This window comes from Limanda limanda, chromosome 3 (genome assembly GCF_963576545.1).
Source record: "Limanda limanda chromosome 3, fLimLim1.1, whole genome shotgun sequence".
Lineage (NCBI taxonomy): Eukaryota > Metazoa > Chordata > Actinopteri > Pleuronectiformes > Pleuronectidae > Limanda > Limanda limanda.
In genome coordinates, this window is record NC_083638.1 from 15,870,675 (window position 1) to 15,885,394 (window position 14,720).

At 42.6% G+C, this 14,720-nt stretch overlaps 1 protein-coding gene across 1 annotated transcript in view; it reads left to right on the forward strand.

The window, feature by feature from the left end:
• Positions 1-13,302, forward strand: part of myo5aa (myosin VAa) — a 44,523-nt gene extending 31,221 nt beyond the window's left edge. The window contains exons 24-44 of the mRNA XM_061068315.1: positions 1,147-1,240; positions 1,338-1,483; positions 1,888-2,001; positions 2,163-2,297; positions 2,484-2,540; positions 2,702-2,929; positions 3,484-3,492; positions 5,102-5,199; positions 5,342-5,398; positions 7,012-7,092; positions 8,196-8,394; positions 9,211-9,276; positions 10,159-10,252; positions 10,349-10,498; positions 10,652-10,806; positions 11,038-11,127; positions 11,240-11,390; positions 11,525-11,807; positions 11,897-12,071; positions 12,209-12,289; positions 13,150-13,302. Coding sequence (XP_060924298.1) covers positions 1,147-1,240; positions 1,338-1,483; positions 1,888-2,001; positions 2,163-2,297; positions 2,484-2,540; positions 2,702-2,929; positions 3,484-3,492; positions 5,102-5,199; positions 5,342-5,398; positions 7,012-7,092; positions 8,196-8,394; positions 9,211-9,276; positions 10,159-10,252; positions 10,349-10,498; positions 10,652-10,806; positions 11,038-11,127; positions 11,240-11,390; positions 11,525-11,807; positions 11,897-12,071; positions 12,209-12,289; positions 13,150-13,302 — 2,616 coding nt within the window. The remainder of the gene's footprint in view (positions 1-1,146; positions 1,241-1,337; positions 1,484-1,887; positions 2,002-2,162; positions 2,298-2,483; positions 2,541-2,701; positions 2,930-3,483; positions 3,493-5,101; positions 5,200-5,341; positions 5,399-7,011; positions 7,093-8,195; positions 8,395-9,210; positions 9,277-10,158; positions 10,253-10,348; positions 10,499-10,651; positions 10,807-11,037; positions 11,128-11,239; positions 11,391-11,524; positions 11,808-11,896; positions 12,072-12,208; positions 12,290-13,149) is intronic.
• The last annotated feature ends 1,418 nt before the right edge of the window (positions 13,303-14,720 follow it).

Below are 14,720 nucleotides of genomic sequence, written 5' to 3' on the forward strand. Positions count from 1 at the left end.
CAAAGCTCTATGGAAATGGCTTCTTATAATTAGAACCTCCTATAGTTTAGTAACAAATACTAGTATCCCCAAATACTATTATCTGTATATGGATATTGGCACCAGAGGAAAATGGTTTTCCCCCAATGTAGGAGGCAGAGCGAACCAGGGGGAGAATGGCACATAGTGAACTCAGTGGGGAGAGTTCCCCCGGGTCAGGTGAGCACAGGAGATAGAGTAGTGTGATAGTGAGGTAGCAAATCAGCTGTGTGTGGTTTTTGTTTTTCTTAAGCCTTGTCTTTGTGTAGCATTCTTCTTCTTTTTCAAACACCAAAACTACCAATACTTAAAGTTTTGCACTTTGATTTATTTTATGTTTTTTTCCTGATCTGTATGAGCTACGGTGTTTTTCAAAACCAGATGAAGCTCCAAAGGAGATATTTTGTCAAATTCAAAAGATAAAAGGGATGTTCTGATTTGTCCAACAACTAAAGTACATTATCCATCTTGGGACATGTTATTATAACTCATAATTTGTGTGTGGTATTTCCACGTTTTCACTGCAGTAAACAGAGCCAGTCTGTAAAAAGGGATTGAAACAACCAAGAAAGCAATTCTGTCAACTTGTGGGTGGGGATCACTAGCTGGAAAAGACACCTCAGCTGCAGGTGGCGCTGTTGGCTGGCTGGGCTAGATGCAGGCGCTGGGCCTTATTAACATAGATCCCAGTAATTAAATGAGGAAGGAAAGTGGAGTTGCATTTAAGTGATGTTAAGGTCATAAGGGGAATGTTTTCATGATTAACCCTTTAAATGTGTAATTTTGAAGAAAGACGAGTTTTAGGGGATCTGATAAGCTGCTGCAGTAGGGCTTAATTGATTATTTTCTCTTGTGTGCCTCCACATGGAGGTCAAAGCTCCAAAGTGCTCTGCTGGAGCTGGTCAAGATTCAGATCTGCAGGAACATGACTTTCTCAATGTGAATCACATGTCCCAGGAGGTTGTTCTTGATACAAAGCACTTAAGATGCAGTATTGTGTTAGATGATAGATGTGTGAAATAACCAGATCAAACAGTAGGTCTAGAATGGATGTAGGAGATGATTTCCTGTTCAGTACTGTCATCGGTTTTACACAAGACCTGATTTAAGGATGGCTTGTGTGTTTAGATGGTCTCGGAGCTGAAGGATCAGAATGGTTTGCTGAAGAAGGAGAAGGACGACTTGAACAGGTCGATTCAGGAACAGAGTCAGCAGATGACAGGTATCACATCACCAAATTAATCATACAGACCGCCACGTGTCATGCAGAAACTTTTCAACATTTAAAACTGCTTCTTCTTCTGCTTTTGTCTCATCAGAGAAAATGGCTCGTGTGATAGTAGAGGAGACCCAGCAGCTGGAGACGGACCTGAACGAGGAGCGATCTCGTTACCAGAATCTGCTGACAGAGCACCGTCGCATCGAGGAGAAATACGACGACCTGAAGGAGAGGACTCTGGCCTCGGTTAGAGACACACACTCAAACAGTCATTATATACGAGAGGTTGACCTTATTCATGTGCACACTCACACATAGTTGTGCACCTTTCATGCTACTCTGCTTGTCGAACACTTAAATGGAGAAGGGCTCGATTTAGTAGGAGCTTCACTAAATAACCTGCCACGGTGAATTGGTCTTGATTGTAAATGTTTCTTTTTGTGGTGATAGTACTGAAATTACTCTGAAAACAAATCCTCCCCCCAGGGACAATACAGTCTAAGTCTGAAATAGACAATACACTGACACAGCAAATGTTCTGAATGTGTGTGATAGATAGCAATGGATGGTAATATTCAATGCAGCAGAGAGAACTGGCTAGTTGATTTACTCTAAATGATCTAAAGTGTCGATTCTCTCTCTATATGAAGAACGTTTCCAAGCCTGGCCACAGGAGAACAGATTCCACCCACAGCAGCAACGAATCCGAATACACTTACAACTCAGAGTACGCCGAATTGGAGGAAGGTTCCCGTGCCGCCGAAGTAAGTGTTGGAATTAAAAACAGTCGCATTTAATAAGAGGAAAATTACAGAGACTTTAAAATGAAACACAGTGTAGGTCACACTGTCCTGGACCAGAACTTTGGTGTTTGTAAAAACTTTTTACTGAACAAATGCTCTCCTGATGTTTCCTTGTCATGCAGGATGTGACACGAGGAATAGATACCTCACTGACACTCAAGCTGCAGAAACGTCTCACAGAGCTGGAGCAGGAAAAGCAGTCGCTGCGTAACGAACTGGAAAACAAAGAGGACCAGTTCCAGCGGGCTAGAGCGAGGGTACAGAACTCCAACATATATCACTTTACCAACAAATTATATAGCTGTCAATGTCATGTGCTTCAATCTAGTGTGTGAACCCCTTGGGAAAGGACTGTAAACATGCAGTGATACCAAGATAGTGGCATCAGATGTAATTGATATGATCCAGGTTTACTCATCACCATGGTTTTTGCTGTGTTTCAGGATGATGTCGAGTTTAAAAAGGCTCGAGGAGCAGAGCTGGAGTACGAGTCTCTCAAGGTAAGCAGTCAGAGCAGGGTGAAGTAGAAATACATCAACAATAATGCGCTGTTCAACTGCTCTACACAGATTTCAGCTGATTCCGAAGCTAGGCAAGTTCAGAACGCCTTATTTTCCCACTTTTTATTACAACTGTAACCCTGAGTCTTTTCACCTCTCAGCGCCAGGAGCTGGAGTCAGAGAACAAGAAGCTTAAACACAATCTTGCTGAGATGAGACAAAGCCTGCTGGGTAATGCTTCTACAAACTCCGGGGCCCCGGGCTCTCCTGCTTACAAGGTGCTGCTGGATCAGCTCAACTCCTCCTGCGAGGAGCTGGATGTCCGAAAGGAGGAGGTTCTGATCCTTCGCTCGCAGCTGGTCAGCCAGAAGGAGGCCATGCACCACAAGGTAAATACGGCATTTCATTTCCTTTGTCCTATCATATGTTGGTGTTCAGCCTGGAATCATCCACATGTAACCATCATTTAGGTTCTTCTTAAGTTACATGGTGCCACTTTTTTTTTCACAAGGATTGATACCAGTGTGTTTACAGTAGATGTTGGTGGATGCATGCTGCTTGTTTACAGCCACCTTCTCACACGTGTATGTTTCACCTCAGTCTGCTTGTCTGTTTGTCTGTATCCCCGGAAAAGACACAAAGAAATTAGTCTGAAAACTTTAATGGACTGAAGATCACTTTTATTGCATTTTGAAAAAAACGGTTATATTTAATAAAAAACTGTTATGTTGTGTTCATGTTGTCTAGGGAGATTTCCTAACCTCATTGAGACCAATGACAAACAAAACATGTTTTGACATTTGAACGATACTGAGAGCTCTTCAGTTTACCGAAATCACATTTACGTTGTTCATAATGTGTGTTGCAAATATTTTCACTATATACTCACTGTGTCTAACTCCCCTGTCTCCACCTTCTCTGCTCCATCCATGCTTCCCCACAGGATGAGAAGGTAGAGTTCACAAACTGCATCCTGCATGAATGTCTGACACTTTCCCATCACGTGTGTATGTTTATAAAGATTCCTTAGGCAAGAAATCTGATTCAACAGAATCAGTTTAATTACCAAACCAGATATATTAACTAAAAGATCAATGTACAGATTGCTCAAGTGTAACTCTGACCACAACTACCAAAGACATGATATCTGTGGCTTAATGATCCTGTATTCATTGTTTAGTGGTGGATATTCACATTTTGCATTGGCTTCCACTCATACATACTTAAGTTGCTGGTGGGTTCTAGCTGAAGTACAGGAGTTTAGTAGAAGACACAGATTCCACAACATCAATTGTAAAGTTCAGATTTATTTATTTTATTTAAGTGAGTATCATGAAATAAGAAACATGAATTTAATTAATTCTTAAGGTAGAATGAAAAAAACTTTCTCCTCTCCCCTTGTCCACACTTTATTCCTGTTTTCACAATCTGAAAAAAGAGGTATACACCTGTTCTCTGTGAGGAATCACTAACTCACTTTGATTTAAAATGAGACATTTTGGAGAAAGTCTTAACCACAAAGAATTTAATCTGAACACATGATAATGTTTAAGACCCCTTGATGAAATCATGGGAATAACCATTTTTAACCATTTTCAAAGGGACCACGATAGAACAGTGTGCGGCACAGAGTTTAATGTGAAACAAAAACTCAACAAGCCCCTTAATCCTGGTGAAGACACAAAAACTGACAAATCAGTAGCTCTGACACCAGATCAGCAGTTAAATGCAGACTGTGTCCTCTCCTGGCTGAAGGTTGATTGTCTTAACTGTCTCGTTCTTTGTCCCTTTCAATGCATTTGTGGACTAGTTGCATTTGTTCACTGGCTATTTTTGTATTTTTTTTAATATATTTATTTCAACACATTGATTCCTATAATTCAGTTTTTCTACATTTACGTATTTCTTTATTTTTAATTTGGTAGTTTAGTCCTCAGTACAGACATTGATGATGCCACAAAACAAAAGCGCTCAAAGATTTTCTTCTAGCACATGATAGTAATTTTAAACAAGATGTGGAGAAAATGTGAAGATCTTGACTTCATATCAAACTGTCAAACAGCTTCTACTTACACTTCTCAGACACTGCAACGCAAAACTTTTAGCACATGTAAGTAATCAGTTGATGCTCTGCTCTACAAGCTGTGTCCTGAAAGCTATAAAAAGAGGGGCCGCTGTGATGTTCCCCCAGATAGACGGCGGGCGCTGAGCTGACATTTGATTTCCTGTCACTCTATGAGCCCGAGGCTCTGACTGGCTCATGACTGTCAGGGTGAAAGGTCACTCGTAGCCAGCAGGTACACTGATGCTGGCAGGGAGTCGTTTACACCACATGCTGACTGCTCACAGCGATGTACTGACTCCCTCATCTTCTTTCATACACCTAGCATGTATGAAAGTGATGAGGATGTAGATTGGTGGTTCACGATGCAGCTTCACAAGCAGCTGAAGCATAGTTTCACTGTAAATGTGGTGTCATTCTTTCTTGTTTATACCTCTTTCCTTGTCATAACTTCTACTAATGTCTCCACTAACTTCTCTCTCTCTCTTCTTTGTTCTAGGAGACCATGACAGAGCCTTCTGTCTATGTCGATGTGTCTAAGCTGAAAGATGCTGATGAAATCAAACAAGCTTATGTTGGACTCAAAGACACCAACAGGTACTTTATTACAGCCAGTAGACCTCTGAGTCATTTTTACTTGTGTTCTGTCCGTTAACCAGGCCCCACTGTAACTGCAGTGTCTGAGTGGTGCATGTATATGTGTGTGTATGTGTTTGTGAACCCTCTCTGTCCTGTGCAGATCTCCTAGGTTCATGCGTAACCCGCTGGAAGTCAGTGACCTCCTGAGTAGGCTCAGGTAACGGAGGAGACGTGGCCTATGCACCGTGGAACAGAGCATGCATGGCCACGCTGTCGCTCAACTGGGTTTAGAAATGTTGACGGATGACTGATATTACTGAAGCTGAAACAGCTGATGCCACAGTGTAGTGCTGATGAAAGCTTGGGTGGCTTTGCGTGGAGTTTTCTACCCTAACGGCATGAAGAACTGTCTAACAGCTCCAGCTCTAGTTCAGTTTAGTCTTACTTGTGCTTTAATAGAAGGTTTACTGGTTTTCACTTCAGTCAAGGAATGTGTATTTGACATTTGAGTCAAGTTTGCAGGTTTGCATGTTGTTTCGTAGTTCGGCGTTGACAAGGGCAGAGTCTCTTACTGAGGGATCAGATCAAAATAGTTTCTGGATTACCTCTGAACAATGATACCAGCTTCAGCAGCTTGAATCTGCCTTTGGAAATGTTGCAGAACTCTGGAATCACTGGCAGAAGTTAGAAAATGTCGAGCATGAAAGCATGGAGGTAACAGAGCTGAAAGGGGTTCAAGTTTAACTTGTCACACAGTGATATCCTTACACACTGAATGTGCTGCAGGTTTCATTCGGTTGTAGTAGGTTGCTTGGCTCAGATCTTTGGAATTAGTTTGGCATGAACAGTGCATAAAATAATTCTCTCGCTGCTTTATTTGTGTTGTTTATGTTTGTCAGAGCAGAGATGTGAAGCACTGGTAACCACATGCCACACACACACATTATCCTGGCATTTCATTTAATATACATATGACTGATAAAACTACAGCAAGTTATTAACAACAGACCATTAGACAAATGTGAACAGTGTCTTTTCCTTAGTAACAAAACTCCTTGATAACTAGAATGGCCTCAGTAGGGGGAATACCTCTGACCCAACAGTTCAAATCTCACACACTCATAGGTTATCAGTTCCCTAAATGTACCAGATCCATGAATTCCCTGGGAAATCAGTGAACATGTGCTTCACATTGTTAAAGAAAGAGAAAGAGTTCTGGATCTGCAGCAAAGATTTGTGGATTCTTTCCTGACCAATACCACATTCTTCCACCAAGTTTAGAGGAAACCCATTCTGTAGTTTTTGTGTAATCTCATAAACAACCCTAATGGACACAACACAGCTCCCCTAGGCGATGTGCTGAGCATCTCTGCGTTTATTCCTCTGCTTCTCCCATGCTGCTCTTTTTGTTGCTTGTGACCTTTGTTCAAACACTGACACGAGTTCAGTCGGCATCATCTCAAAAAACTCACTCACTCAGTGACACTTGTATAAAGTACAATGTACACTAGCAATACACATCAGACTACAAATACAGGATTCTTACATTGGTACAATTTAACAATCTGTTGGTATCAAGGTTATTAAAATATAATGATCAGTTGTAAAACAAACTCCTATTACAAACAGATTTACATCACAGATTCATAGAAAGTTTACACCTTAGATGGGCCTGCACACACACATACACATCTCATTAATGTAGGCATATTCTCGTCTCCTTCATTGTCTCCTTTATCGTCTCCTTCATCGTCTCCCCTCTCCCCCACATCCCACACTTTATTTTTGTCTTTGTGTTGTTCACGTTGCTTTGTGTTGTGTGTCGGTCAGATCCGCTGCTCCAGACTTCCATAAGCTGAATGAGGACGGAGAGCTGTGGCTGGTTAATCAGGGTTTAAAGGAGACCATCAGGTGTTGCTGTGTTTCAAACACAAGTGTGACCTTTGAGCATGACATGTTTTGGATGACTTCTGTTTCTCTTCACTTCAATATTTTCTATTTATTTTGTCCAGCTGCACAGTCGGCCATTTTTGGAAAATGCGTTTGATTGTTGAAACTCAAGAGCCTTATCGACTAATCCAAACATTTTACAGATTTAGAAGCAAAATCCACACAGCCATTATTTGACACTTGGCAAGTGGCTATAAACACCGTAATCAAAAAGTTGTGTGTTTTAAAACTATAAATTACTACTTGAATTAAAAACTATGAATCATTAGCGGCCCCTACAAAGGTAGACAACAATGTTTTTGGCACAACACACCTGTATAGGACTAAACCAGGTTGTGCACAATCAAAATTTAATCAGAAAATCTAGATTTGTACATTGCATTAAAGGTAAGATAAGAATTTGTCTTCGTCCTGTTACTAACCTTGTTTTACTCACTTATAAAGGGAGCCTGTTAAATGTTAAAGCACCATGTACCATAGTATTCCTTGCAGCTTGCTTTAAACAGTGTTTGCAATGTGAATACTTGAATGTTGTTCTCGTCTTTGGAGGCTAAAAGTGGATTTGCCCACCGATTGGTGGTTTTTTAACAGTGCATTAGAGTGAAATTTGATAGCCCAAGATCTTCAGAGGTGCGTTTTATACTGATTAGTTCAACTTTTAAAGAGTGTGAATGTTAAAGACTGCGCAGAATAAAGTAATTGTTCAGAGAGGCTGCGCTCTGGGCTGCTGGACCTGTCTGCACAGCATGCTGCTGTCCTGCGTCACTGTGGTGAAATCCTCCTCCTCTCTCACTGTTTGCTAATATTTTTCCCTCTTCTCTTATTTATCTCTCTTGTCATTCCCTCTTCTTTCTTTCCCTCATTGTGCATACCTACTTCTCCTCATCCTCAAACCGACTTCTCATCATCCTCTTCCTGTCTTCCACTACATCCTCTCACTTACCACATTCATCTACCTTCTCACTCCTTGTTGTGTGTGTTGCACACTGGGCCTCCTCCTCCCTCTCCTTTCTTCTTCTTCTCACCTCCATGGTCTCATCTCCACCCCAAAACTTTCCTCCCAGGTTACTGGAGCACCAGCTGCAGACTCAGCGGAGAGGTCACGATAATGAGGTGGAGGCGTTGCGCGGCGAGCTGCAGAATGTCAAGGAGGAGAACAATCGTCAGCAGCAGCTCTTGGCCCAGAACCTCCAACTGCCTCCGGAGGCCCGAATCGAAGCCAGTCTGCAGCACGAGATCACCCGGCTCACCAACGAGAACCTGGTACGCTGCCACACAAACACACAGACACTCGCAGGCTGAGGAGGAGTAACTTCAATTGGTTTAAAGTGCACATCACTAAGAGTCTCAGCACAGATTATATGATCAAATATAAACGTCAGAGACACAACAGTTAGACCTCATGTCTCAGGTAAGAAATCAGATGAGACTTGGAGAAACAAGATGCTTTCAAACCTGGATTAGAAGTTATAATATACATATTTACCCTCAGGGGGTAACACAGCAGTTTGGAAGCATGTGAGTCCCAAATCTTGATTATTAGAGGTATTATAGGTTTATGTTGTTTTTGGCTCATTGAAAGGTAATAATCTTATTGTCGTAGCATTACAGTGAAGACACAGATGCGTGTTGCATTGTGACACCTTTTTTGTTTTTTTGTGATGAGCTGTTCAGCAGAGTGAAAAGTCATCAACTAACAAAGTAAGAAGGATCCAAATATTATTTAGATTAAGTAACATCGTCAGTCAGGACAGTGATTTGACGCTGACGACACCCCATCATTGTTTCTCTTGACATAAAGATTCTGGGGATCTGGAACCTGCAGGTAATGCAGGATTGTTGTTATAAGAAGAACAGCATTTCTGGCAAAGAATCACACCAACGGCACAGTCACACACAAAATGCTAAACACAGATAAAGCAAATTTGACTTCTCCACATCATTCATTCACAGACAGGCATTTCCCCATATTACATGCAGTGTACACGTTTATGAAGAGTGCGTTTGATCACTTCCAAAGCAACCAGTGCACGGCTGTGTCACACACACTCATCTGTGTGGATTGGTGTCACCTGACAGGAACTCATGGCCGACGACCCCACAGCATCCAGAGAGGCTCGAGTCATCATTTTACGACGGATGGTTGTATGTAGAGACAGCGCGTGTGTGTGTCTGCATGTGTGTTAGAACTAACTCGGGTTGTGTGTTTTGAGGGAATTATCTCTTGAGCATCGCTCTAACTCTACAGCAGTGTCCTCTAACTCACAGTGAAGCAGCTCTGCACGTTTTTCTCTTTCCTAACAGCCAGTGAGTCCTGCAGCTTCTCTTCCTCTGAAAACAACAATCAGCACAGCACCTTTCAACTTGATTTACAATCCAACTCCTCTGTCTGCTTTTTTCCTTTGGACACGTCTCATTTCCTTTCTCAAAATGTAGAATTTATTATTGTTTGTATATATATATATCTGCCGCCAGATAAAAATCGTTCATAGACATATCGGTATCTGCGTTTATGTTTGCCGATATGAAAACGTTTCCTACGGGTAAACAATGCAAAAAAGTTAATAATAAATATAAAATAATAACTAACTTTCTTGATTGAAATTCTATATATGTCATTGTATTTTTGTTTTCTTTATATTTATAGTTATTTTAAATTAAGTTTTGTATCGTTTTTTTTTTTTTTTTTATTTGTATACATATATATATCAACCAATATATTGATATTGAAATTTTTTTACTCCTAAGTATCAGCATCGGCTATATTTCCACAGTTAAATAAAGGAATGTCCAATTTTTAAACTCCAGGTTCTTGGTGGCCGTATCAAACATACTTTTCTTACTGAAGTGCTGAGCTGTTCATTTCAGCCACTGGAGGGCGACAGTGGGAAGCATCTGAATCAGGGGAAGCTTGCCAATTCTCCTCTCTATCTTTGGGTCCCCCTCTCTCTTTCTCTTGGGTTTTTCTTGTTTCCTTCCCTCTCTTCATCACGCCATGATGACAACACTCCATGCTCTCTGTTTCAGGATCTCATGGAGCAGCTGGAGAAGCAGGACCGAACCATCCGCAAGCTCAAGAAGCAGCTGAAGGTTTACTCCAAGAGGATTGGAGAGATGGGAGGTACGGGCCAAAGCATCATTACACAATAAACGCAGGAGTGTGTGTGTTTGAGTTAATGACCACACTGCTGTCTTGTGTCTCGTGCGTGTCTCCCAGCCGGTCAAGCTGAGGCCCAGACGTCTCCAGGACAGATGGTGGACGAGCCGATCCACCCTGTCAACATACCTCGCAGGGAGAAAGACTTCCAGGGGATGCTGGAGTACAAGAAGGAAGATGAGCTCAAACTGGTCAAGAACCTCATCCTGGGTGAGAAATCAGTATAAGAAAAGGTTTTTTTTAAAGTTAAATTAAAGTAAAAAAAGCTTTATGAAGAGGTACTAGACAAAGACCTTAGTGTCCCTCCATGATTCATGAGTTTGAGTAATGTGAGTAATCTCTTGTCCTCCTCTGTCTCTTCAGAACTGAAGCCTCGTGGTGTGGCCGTTAATCTGATCCCAGGTCTGCCGGCCTACGTCCTGTTCATGTGTCTGAGACATGCTGACTATGTCAATGATGACCAGAAGGTCCGCACTCTGCTCACGTCAACCATCAACAGTATTAAGAAGATACTCAAGGTACTGTGTGTGTCTGTGTGTCAGTTTGGGTGTGTGTGTCGGTGTGTATGGGGACCAAAGCCTGGTCCTTATGAACAGTGGTAGGAGTCAGTTGTGTCGTGTTTTCTTTTAATGACCAGAAAGGATGATGATGATGATGATGATGATGATGATGATGCAGGATGTTTTGAGTTACAGTCAAATGATCAGCAGCAGGTTCACTGACGACTGTGTCCTTCCTCTTCCTGTCAGAAACGAGGTGATGACTTTGAGACGGTCTCTTTCTGGCTGTCCAACACCTGTCGCTTCCTGCACTGTCTGAAACAATACAGTGGAGATGAGGTGAGAACAGCATCAACAGACTATTGTTTTGAGATATATATTACAAATGAGACATTGCTTGTTTGGATCTGAGGCATGACATTTATCATTAAAAACCCTGCTTGTGTCACAGGCCTTCATGAAGCACAACACATCGAGGCAAAATGAACACACTCTGTCCAACTTCGACCTGGCGGAATACAGACAGGTGATCAGTGACCTGGCCATCCAGATCTATCAGCAGCTGATCAAATGCATGGAGAACATCCTCCAGCCCATGATAGGTCTGTGTCACTATTTGTTCAGACAATCTAATGTTAATGTAGTATTGACAGTAATGAGAATTAACGCTGCTCTTTTTGTCTAGTTATTTCCTATCATGATACAAGTCCTTACTCTCTGTGTGTGCTCCTTGCAGTCTCTGCCATGCTGGAACACGAGACCATCCAGGGCGTTTCGGGCGTGAAGCCCACAGGACTCCGGAAGCGGACGTCCAGTATTGCAGACGAGGGCACCTACACCCTGGACTCCATCTTGCGGCAGCTCAGCGCCTTCCACTCCACCATGTGTCAGCATGGCACCGATCCCGAGCTGATCAAGCAGGTGGTGAAGCAGCAGTTCTACATCATCGGAGCAGTCACCCTTAACAACCTGCTGCTGCGCAAGGACATGTGCTCCTGGAGCAAGGGCATGCAGATCAGGTAGGAGCTGCTGCTCAGAGACCATCCAGACCCCAGTGCTTGTCTTTGACCATTTTACTGATCATGTTTGTGTGTGTTTATGTGCGAAGGTACAATGTGAGCCAGTTGGAGGAGTGGCTCAGGGACAAAGGTCTGATGACGTGCGGAGCCAAGGAGACTCTGGAGCCTCTGATCCAGGCTGCTCAGCTGCTGCAGGTGAAGAAGAAGACGGACGAGGATGCTGAGGCCATCTGCTCCATGTGCCTGGCCCTCACCACTGCTCAGGTACAACTCCCTGAAATCTACGACAACACGTTCATGTTTCAAATAATGTAAATCTTTCTAAACCACTGCATGTTAGTGTGAACCTGAGGGTCATGGGTTTAACCTTTGGAAACTTTTTTGTGTTACTTTTCTTTCAGATTGTGAAGGTCCTGAACCTCTACACTCCAGTTAATGAGTTTGAGGAGAGAGTGTCTGTCTCATTCATACGAACGATACAGGTAATTTATTGACATTCCATTTTGGAGTGTTTGCTCGTTGTGTGAAAAGCAGCAATTAACTAATTTCCATTTGTTGTAAAGCAGCAAACATTTCGAATCAGTTGTAACTACGTTATCATGTAATGAGAGAAGATATGATGTTCATTGTGATTTATTATCTGACTTGACCAGTAAGATTTTCCTGACATTGATGGTTTAAAAAAAAAAAAATATTCACAAACACACTGACAGACCTGACTCAGGTTCACAGTGAGAGCAGCATCTCGACTGAGCCAGTTTTCAGATCAACATAAACTTTTGCCATTAGAATGGATTTAAAAATTCTGGAGGTAGAAACTTAAATGACATGACTAGTGCAAATGGTAACTTATCATGACGTCACCCATTGGTTTGTGAACTTCTACTTTGGCCGGCGTCATCAACCTGCACCTATTGGTCAGTACTAGCTGTCAATCACATGGTACCCACGCCCCAATGTATATGGTGCTTTCTTATCAATTTTACCCAGAATGGGACCATACATTTTCAAAGTGGACATGCTAGAGATTTGAAACAAGTACTTAAGACCATTAAATCTGCATGAACATATTTACTGACTTTATAAATAAATGAGAACTCAGGTCATTTTCTCATATTCTTCTGTGGAACCTGGCGTCTTTTTGAAATCAGGGAGTCGACTCCTGTTGGTCATTCCAGACATTACAGTATTCTGGCACTTCCCTTTCGAGACCCGGAGTTTTTGTCCAGTTTTATTCACAGTCCATTGGATGAACAAATTTTACCATCTTTTTTCTGCAAATTACATCCAACTGCATATCTAACTTGTTCTATCTTTTTTTCTCTGGTCTTCTAACCACCAGACTCGTTTGCGGGATCGTTGTGAGAGTCCCCAGCTCTTGATGGACACAAAGATGATCTATCCGGTCACCTTCCCATTCAACCCTTCCTCCCTCGCCCTGGAAACCATCCAGATCCCCGGCTCGCTTAACCTGGGCTTCCTCACCCGCGTCTAAACCGTGGCCCCACAGTGTTTGTGGCTTATTGGCCGTTGATTGAATTGCAACTCACATGACACTTACTGGCCCAATGAAATGGAAATAAATAATTCCAAACACTTTAACATCAAGATTTGTATTTACACAATTTGAGCAACTACGACCAAAACGTGTATCGGAAACTCTCGTGATATAACCGTTTTCTTAAATATCCCTTGTCTTAATCTGGACATGCAAAAACACATAAAGCCACCACCACCACATGCTGAACCTTTCAACATGCATCTGTACAATACCCACATCCACTGAACACACACATGCACGCCTACACACGCGTGCACCTTCTCTATTCGACAACCACGTGCAGACGCACACAGAACCCACATGCGCTGTAAACCACCAGAATCCGTCCCCTGCTTGTATAAACGCCTCTTAGAGAAGCCACAGGACCCCCCCGGCTCAGCCTCCAGCGCTCGCTCTCCATCCACACCTGGGTGTGACTTATCGACCCCCTGTCCCCCCCAACGCCCTCTTCCTCTGTGCTTCAGCTTTAGCAGTTAAGATAGTTCTTCTTGTCATCGTCACCAGTGAGAATGTGCGCACCCACACATGAGAGCAAGGCCGAGGAAGAGGAGGAGGTGCTTGAGCCTCATGTCGAGGATTGACTTGGCAACTTGTCGTCTAGCCTGGTGTGTTTGGTTTGTGCAACTAAGTGAGGTCTTAGTACAAAGTCGGTTGTGTGCTAATGTTAGCGCTGTCTCTCCGCCCCATGTTGAGGTAACCAGGAAGCAGGCTTCGTTCTGTACGCTGTCAATTTACTCACAGTCAAGCCAAGACAGAACCCATCGTTTGTACTATATTATTTATACATATATAAATAATAATATAAATATGAATAATATATATCATGTGTTTTATTTATTGCATCTACCCCCCCCCCCCCCCCCCCCCGGTCCCCGCCCTCCCTTTTTATGATTAGAAACTTCCTCTTTGCAGATAATACGTCCAGTGTGAATATATATAACTGGGACCATCATTTACCACAGCTTTGTAAAGACTATTTTAGTTGCGCTGTCGGCTCTTGTCAGTAGATTCGTGTAGGGTAGTTTAACAAGGGCCGGCACCGGTCATCGTTTGTTACATCGCTAAACGTAGAGGTAGTTTCCTGCAGATGAAGTGTAGCCAAGGTTTTAACTGAGCAGAGGTTTAGAAGGTGCCAGGTTTAAACTCCACTCAGGGTTTAACCTGCGACAATATTGGCTGTTTACAGCTGTGGCCGGAGATGAGCCTCACAGAGAGGGACACATGTACCTACACACACATTACACACATTACACACACACACGCACACAACATTACAATCTGCTCAGTGCTGTGTCACAGTATGAACATTTCCACGTCTCTCTGGCCACAGCTCCACTCAGAGCTTTGGAAAT